Source organism: Drosophila hydei, unplaced genomic scaffold (assembly GCF_003285905.1).
Source record: "Drosophila hydei strain 15085-1641.00,03,60 unplaced genomic scaffold, DhydRS2 tig00000060-arrow-pilon, whole genome shotgun sequence".
Classification (NCBI taxonomy): domain Eukaryota; kingdom Metazoa; phylum Arthropoda; class Insecta; order Diptera; family Drosophilidae; genus Drosophila; species Drosophila hydei.
This window is the reverse complement of record NW_022045656.1, coordinates 5,488,716-5,497,126: the sequence shown is the minus strand read 5'-3', so window position 1 is coordinate 5,497,126 and position 8,411 is coordinate 5,488,716. Positions and strand designations below refer to the sequence as shown.

Here is an 8,411-nt window from a genome sequence, read left to right as displayed (position 1 = left end):
TTGCATGCTTTCTAATCGATAGTTGAAACCAATCGATGTAACTTTAACTCATATTTAGTCAAACTTTCTGCAACAATACTAACATTTTGGCAAGACTACAAAATTAACTATTATTATTATTAAACTAAGCGAAAATTATACAGCGGCCTGAGCATGAACAAACATAAAACTGCTTCGAGCTGTTTTACCCTGAAACATAGGCTGAACTTTGTTCATGAATTGTTGTGGAACATGGTGATTACTTTTAGATTTTATATATGTTTATATATAAAATCTAAAAGTAATCAATGTTTATATATATAAAATCTAAAAGTAATCACATTATTATAAACTGATCTTTATGATTTACCAAATTCATTATAGCTTTATTGAAAATTACTGCAATTTTTTATTTATTATTTATTTATTATTTATTTTTTACTTTTTGTTAGCTTTTGAAAAAAAAAACAATCTATATCTATCTACAGTATATAAACATATATGTCTTAAGTTGTACATCTTTTTATTTACCTTAAGTGTATTTCATAATCCTTAACAAATTTATAGTATCCTCTGTAAGGGTAAAAGCATTTTTATAAAGCGCTTTTCAATCAACGCTTTGAAAAACGAAAACTTTTGGCTTTCATGTTTGTGTCAATTGGAATGTTTGAATTCGTTAATTAAATAGTGGACAGAATACTAAATTTCAGAGTTGAAAAAAAGAAAATTTAGTATAAAACTGTCAAAAAGGCAGCCGAATACCAGCATCAGCTTAATTGAATACAAATTTCATAAAACGTGAGAGAATCGACAATGGCTAACAAAGGATTGCATAATTTTGGGCGGAACGAAATAAAAATGGTTTCAAAATCGAATCAAAAATACATATCAAAGTTAAAAATGTTATACTTTGCTTACACAATTTATAAAGTATTATTTAATATTAAATGATTATATATATTAGTTTCACATAGTCAAGCAGGCGTTAAATGTTATTTATATAAAACAAACACTCGAATTCATAGAGAACTATTGTCATAGAATAACTATCTGAATAGTTCAGATGTACAAAACATATATTATTATTTAATACATAATGGGTACAGCCAATCTGGAGATGCCGGAATTGATTTCCTTGAGCGGTCGCACCAATCATTTGGCACTGCCCGAAGTGAAGCGTATTACAGACATGCGCAAATTTATGAATGAATCAAAGAATACAAGTATTGAGAAACTAACAGAATTTATCGCTGGCCAAGAGCAACAGTGCCAAGATATAACAAAGCTGCTTAAAGAGCAGGTGCAATTGAAAATGGATGCACTGCGCCAGGTGAAGGAGGATATGCTAGAGCTACAGCGTCAGCTGAAGGCGCCCGATGCCAGTGAACGCTTCACAAAAGGTCACAAGGTGCTGGTCAAGTTTTTCGACGAGACGGAAATCAATGAATACGAAGTGCCCGATGCTCTGGCACGCTATAGCCTGAAGATGAGTGCGCTCTATGGCGAAATCCTGGCCCTGGACAGCGATGTAGACTATGTGGGCTATCTGGCAAGCATTGCCAAAGTGAACAAGGAATATGTCGTGGATTGGTCCAAGCGTGAAGTAATCAACAAGACCAAGGTAAAAATCATTAGAGTTAAAACCCCTGAGAAAACTTAAGGATATATATTTATGTATGTATATGTAGATTTTTAAGTTTAGGCTGGAGCATGAAGCTGCATTAGTTTGTAATAGCTTGGCTAAAATTCAATATTTGTATCATATGCGGGCCTAGCGGGTACCATATATACGCATTGTTAACTAAATTGAAAATGATAAAAATAAATTATCACGAATTATATAGAATGCAAAACATTAAAAGTGTCTATGGCAAACTGGCTGGCAAAGTGACAGAGTTGTACATATTTTATAATCTCTGAGTACATGAAAACCTGATTTAAACAATTAATGAACTCTACTCTTCGGATAGACATCTCTGTACAAAGGCATCGTTTGTTGGACTGCCAAAGTCTGATTAATTTGATCTACTTTTTCGTTTCGTGACTTTTTCTTTTTACCCTTTATAATAAAAAAAATTATTAAAAAAAATAATAATAATAATAAACATACACAAATAATTAAACTAAAAAGTAATAGAGAAGAAAAGTAAGTAAAATATATAATAAATAAGAAAACTAAAAATAATAAAATAATTAATATAAAAAACGAAACGTAAATAATAAATATAAATAACAAAATAGATAAAAAATACTTAATAAATACCTAATAAAAATGTAATAAAATAATTAACATAAAAAACGGAACGGAAATAATAAATATAAATAACAAAATTGATAATAAATACTTAATAAAAAAAATAAAAAATATAAACATATCAAATAAAAAAAAAATAATAAGATAAATAAAATAAACTAAAAATAAAACTAAATCAATTAGAATAAAATTAAAATAACAATGAAAATAATATAAATCAATTAATTATAAAAAACATTTAAGTTCCTTACAGTCTTTTGTCTTAAATATATCCCCAATTTCGACATTATATATTTTTATTTAATATTAGTCTACTATTCACTTCACAACTTAATGTAATATTATTCATATTTTCTTTTATAATATATAAATATATATTAAGATCTGTCATATAGTTTTAACCAGCATTCATAATTTATTCTAATTATATAGTAGAAATAAAATTTACAATAGATTTTTTTTATTTCATAAACTTTTATTAAAGTAAGTTTTTGGTAGTTATTTCATATCAAAAATACTCAATTTGCTCACATTTTCCAACACTGAATCTTTATTCAGGCACTATTGAGTCGCCCAGCTCGTTTGCTTGGCTTCTCGATTTGCATGCTCCATTCATGAATAATCCGTGTGACACTTGCGTTTTATGGCTTTGCATAGTTAGTTGTTGTTGTTGTTGTTGTGGGGAATCAGAACAAACTGCAGTTAGAAGAGAGCAGAAGTAGCCAAGAAGAAGTTGCCCAACAGGTGGCGTTGCCAGGCAATTTTTCATGCTGAATGTCGCTGCTGATAGCGCACTGTAATTATTATGCTGGACTCTCGCAGCGCATGCATAAGTAAACGAAAGGGCCACAACAAAAAGGAGAACGAGGCAGAGGTTTATGGATTGTAAATGGCTATGGAAATGGGATTCAAGTAGTTGCTGCTGTTGCTGAAACGCATAAACGCCTCCAGGTATGCAAATGGATAAATACATTTAGATGCAAACTTAAACAACAAAAGGTAGGTAAACTCGAAGTAACGACGCTGCGATACCCTATGTAGTCAGCTGAGGACAGTAATGCAATTGTGTTTACCTATTTACGTGTCTAATTGAATTTATAAGCTTAAATAAAACTAACGAAAATTCCATAAAAATATTTTAATCAATTTTAGTAATTCATAATATTATTTATTTTATTATTTATTTATTTAATATTATTATAGTAAATATAATTTTAAGTACAAATTGCAATTGAATGCTGAATTTGTATTTGTTTTTACAGTTAAAAAAAAACTTATTATAATTGTGTTGCAAACATTGAAAGCGGAATAAAACTCGCAATCAAAATGGTTTACCAAATGGCGGCCATGTTTGTGCACAACAGCAAAATGGCGTCCGACATCCGTTAAAGCGTCCAGCTACCTAATGCCAACTGCTGACTCGTTCTCTTTCTCTTTCTCGCTCTTTTCGCTCTTTAGCTCTTTCTCTCTCTCTTTCTCATTTTAGCAGCACTTCCGCAACACTTTCACTCTAGTTTCTCCCCCACCACTTGTTGTTGTTGTTGGGTGTCTGCTACAATTCCGCTTCGCAAAAGTTTGTCCAGCTTTGCTGTTGTTGCTGTTGTTGTTTTGGGCTCAGCTTCCGTTGTCGCCAGGCTGCTCAACTGCAACTTCCTGTGCACTGTCCCGGCATAACCCAGCCCACCCAACTCTTTTCAGTCTTCATTGGCGTTGCCTGGCCAACTGGCTTATTTAGCTTTGGTTTAATTTGACAAAACAGCGTATTTAAGCGCTGTATAATTTACGTAGTTGTTGCTGCCGACACTGGCTATGGCCGAAAGGTCAAAGGATACCGTGAATAATGCAGCAAACAAAAGCAGACGCAACAGCAACAAGAACAACAACAGCAACTATGTTGCACAGTTTGCCGAGTGCCGCTTACAGTTGCTAATTGAGTTGCGATGTTGTGCAGGTTGCCTAATGTAGGTAATTAGTGTTGCAAGTTGCCAAAAAAAAGGAATAAAGGCCAAGAAAATTGAAGCTGGCCAAGACAACAGCAGCAGCTGCTGCAGTTGCAACAGCAACAACTGCTGTCAATTTGCATAATCAGGTGCCTTGGCAGCGACAACTTTGTATCTTTTTGAAGGATTACGAGTATTTCGTACTTTTCCGACTACTAGATTAACAATGAGAAGTGGAAGAGGGAACAGCGAGCACAAAATAAGAATTTCATAGCGAGGAGTTAATGAGATTTACATGCTTAAATTTTGAATGAAATATAACCAGCCAAAAATTGTTAAATACTTGTAAGTTATAAAAAAGAGGAAACTATTTGCAAAATTCAAGCATTAATCAATAATATTTATGTGTGTATACATAACTGGTTTTTATATCAAATATCGAGATAATGTAGTTCTTAGATAACATTAGCAATTTTTTTGTTCATCAGAATTGATATAAAAATATAAATAAATATAAAGATCTATGCTTACAACGAGACAAATGTGTCTCATAAAATAATTAGATGACTAGTTGAAAAACCAAAACAAAAATTACTTCACTTTTTTCAAAATTCAATAAGTAATGAAATACTGTATATAGTTTAATATTTTTTATATATATGATAGAGAAGGGATACAGCGGCGCACAAGTTGCTTGCCAATGATCTTAAGGCGTTGACTAACTTGAAAGTCTTAAGCAAGTTTATGCCTTTGTCAATACATCAATATACATCGCTGTACAAGTTGTATAATCAATTTGCAATCAATATCAATAAATTTTTTTACAATGTATGTGGGTTTAAAGGCATTTAATTATTTCGCGTCCTTTACAAGTGTTTGACGTTTCCGCGAGTCATTAAGCTGACTTTTACTGCATATATAAGCCAGGTGACCACAATAAGCAAGGCTCAATTAAAGAAACTGGATTGGATGCTGAGAGCAGCCAGCAAACTATCTCTAAACCACAAAGCCTTTATTTGCTAGTTTATAGTAGTCTCAACCTTCCAATATACAAGTAAGAAAGCTCTAGTCAGGGTGCCCGACTAGGGCTTATATTGAGCAGCAAAGAAAAGACAAATAATAAACGATATTAGGACAACAAGATTCGAACCGCCACATAAATATTTTTACAATGTATGTGGGTTTAAAGGCATTTAATTATTTCGCGTCCTTTACAAGTGTTTGACAAGTAGGAAAGCTCTAGTCAGGGTGCCCGACTAGGGCTTATATTGAGCAGTAAAGAAAAGACAAATAATAAACGATATTAGGACAACAAGATTCGAACGCCTACATAACGCACATCAACTCTAACAAATAAATAAATAATTTAAATATAATATATAATATAATAATTTAAATATAGATATAAATAATAAAATATTAATTGTTTTCTAGTTTTTTATTTTTTTATTTATTTTAATTTTATAATTTTATAATTTTTTAATTTCATAAACTAATAACTTGGCTTTTATTTATCTGCTTTTCATTAAATTCACAATTTAAATGATTTATATATCCTAAACATGAATTGATAACATTTCTTGATACAGAATCTAAATATAATATATAAAAACTCTACTGCAACAATTTGAAAAACTTGTGGCTAAAAGTTAATTTCATAGTTTGAAATTCTCTTTATTATACATATTTTGTGCTTTGTGATGTTCTTAACTATTGCATAATTTATATGATTTATTCAAAGAATAATGCGAAATGTGTATGGCATATTCTTTAAAATGTTCGCAAACTGTTCTTCAGGCATGATGGTGTTTAAAACTTGACCAAGTGCTAGATGTTAAAGTTTTTCCATGCGAAAAGCCCCAACTGAAGCATACGCACACCCACACACATGCAACCACACAAATGCACATCCGTAGAGACACAATTGCTGTTGTTGTTGGTGTTGTTATGGCAACAAACCAAATTTTATGGTTATCCAAAGAGAACGTGCAGTAATTGGCTGGCAGAAGAAGCGAAAGCACAGGCAAATGCACGTGTGAGCAATGGGGCAAACAAAACGAGCGAACACAACTTGCCACATGTGGCAAATTAAGTTAAAATTAAGCAATTAATTTAATTAGTGCGCTGCGTACAGGGACACACATGCATGCAACAGTTGCAATTACAGCTACAGCTACAGTTGCAGTTGCAGCAGTCGTATTGCAATTGCAGCTGTCTCGTCGGCCATTTTGCAATGGCGGAAATTACAAACACACATTAATGTACACACGTATATGAGAAAACACACACACACACATACACATAAATGCATATACATACAAAAAATCATTTTATATAAAGATGAAAAATGATTGCACGACACATCCCAAATGAATCTCTCGCTGGGATAGGCGCAAGAGGCGTGTCCTGCTGTTGTGTAAGAAAAACTGCTGCGTGTTGCATTCAGCATTACAAAATGCAATTGACTCCTCAATTAAGTAAATAAATGCCACTGCCAGAGCAATTCATCAATTTCAATTAAAGAAAATTTTAACAAAAACAAAAAAAAACATTTCACTAAAACAAAAAGTAATCAAAAAGCGAAAAAACAACAAAAACTGAAAGTGTAAATGAAAATACGCGCTGACAGCAAACATTGAAAGTGTTTTAAATTCTGTTGTAAATATTATCCAATTTTATTTGCTTAAATTAACAGTTCACATTAAAGGGAAAGGCGAGTCGGCGCAGATATTAAATATATGCCTTAAATTGATCGACTTTAAACGGGCTGAGTTTTGAGTAGGTTTTTGAAAATATACATATGAAAAATATATGATATTTAAATATAGAAACTATTCTTAGTTTGTAACTTATTTTAAGCTGTGCTGTTTTGGTAATTAATATATTTATTTGTACAAATTTAATGAATATTTTTTTTGATAACTGTATATGAAAATGTTAACTATATTCAAAGTTGATTTTCCTAAAAAAATTCAACTTATTTTACTATTTTATTCACTTCATCATATGTATTTCAACTCTATACAAAGAGCACCCTTATCTTTTTCTATAACCACTCATACAGTCATTTATTCCAGAACATTTATTTCATCTTGAATTCTATGCCATGCTCTATTTACACACACCCACCTGATCCAATAAGTTCTCACGGCAATCAGAACTCGTAACCCAAGTGTCGGGAACTATTTGTGCGTGCTGTTATCTGTTTGCGCTTATGATTAGATGCAGTTGAGCATTTAGTTGGTGTTGCTGATGGTTCATTTCTTGCTGACCACTCAACTCAAATTACATGGGTACACATTGCGTGCGGTCAGCCCCTCCCCCCATTAACCGCCTCCCTATCCGTCAATACCGCTCGAGAACCTTTAAGATGGCATTCGAGTGTTTGCATTTGCATAGTGCATGCAAATATTGATGCTAGCTGCTGTAGAACCAAAAGAAAAAAGGCTAGTTTAGATACTACCGAGCTGAACTGAAGAGAACTGTTTGGTTTACTTCTGAGTGTGTCGAGGGGAACTTTTAAAATTAAATATAAATATTTTTAAAAGTGGCCAAAGAAGTAAAGTCTGAACTAAGTAATATAAGTCATTTAAGTTTTTAATGCATAATAAATAGCTTTATCTGTAAGAAAAACAAGTGAGGTGTTTGAATCTCTAAGCCTGAAAAATGATTCACAATATTTAAAAAAAAGCTTATTTATTTAATTTTAAGTAGACATGAGAATAGATATATGTATGTTATTATTACTATAATACAAAATAACTTTAAGATTTCTAATAGATAGTTAATATCAAGACAAAGATAAAAGTCTTTTTACTTAAGTTTGTGAAGGTCATTAAGTATAAGATTTATATCTCACAAATGTTAATTATTATTAACAAATCAAATAAAATGATTGATTGCAACTACTTGTAAGTATTTTACTAGAATCATAAAAAATATCATTAAAGCTATAGATTCAAGTATCTTAACTTTATAATACACAGAATAAAACGTAAGCTCTAAAAATTAATTTAAATTTTTGCTCTAAAATATAGCTTAAAAACAGAAATTAACATAGATTTGAACTCAAAGTTATCTTTATTTAATTAATATAAAATAGTAGAAGAAATTGCAATCACTTAAAAGTATTTTAATATAATCTAATTTATATTATTAATATTCATTAAGCATTATTATTATTATTTTGACAACCTGACTTGACTCTTGAGAATTTGACATAATTTCAACAGCTTCAT

General features: G+C 31.3%; 1 protein-coding gene across 1 annotated transcript; it reads left to right on the top strand.

Moving 5' to 3' along the window:
* Window positions 1–980: 980 nt before the first annotated feature.
* LOC111594578 lies at window positions 981–1,819 on the top strand. The gene has a single exon (XM_023307939.2). It carries the CDS (start codon window positions 1,076–1,078, stop codon window positions 1,637–1,639), a length of 564 nt encoding a protein of 187 aa, XP_023163707.1. The 5' UTR covers window positions 981–1,075; the 3' UTR covers window positions 1,640–1,819.
* The last annotated feature ends 6,592 nt before the right edge of the window (window positions 1,820–8,411 follow it).

Bases quoted from the DNA above. Each gene is read 5' to 3' on its own strand.
- LOC111594578 (XM_023307939.2), top strand. From the start codon at position 1,076: ATGGGTACAGCCAATCTGGAGATGCCGGAATTGATTTCCTTGAGCGGT.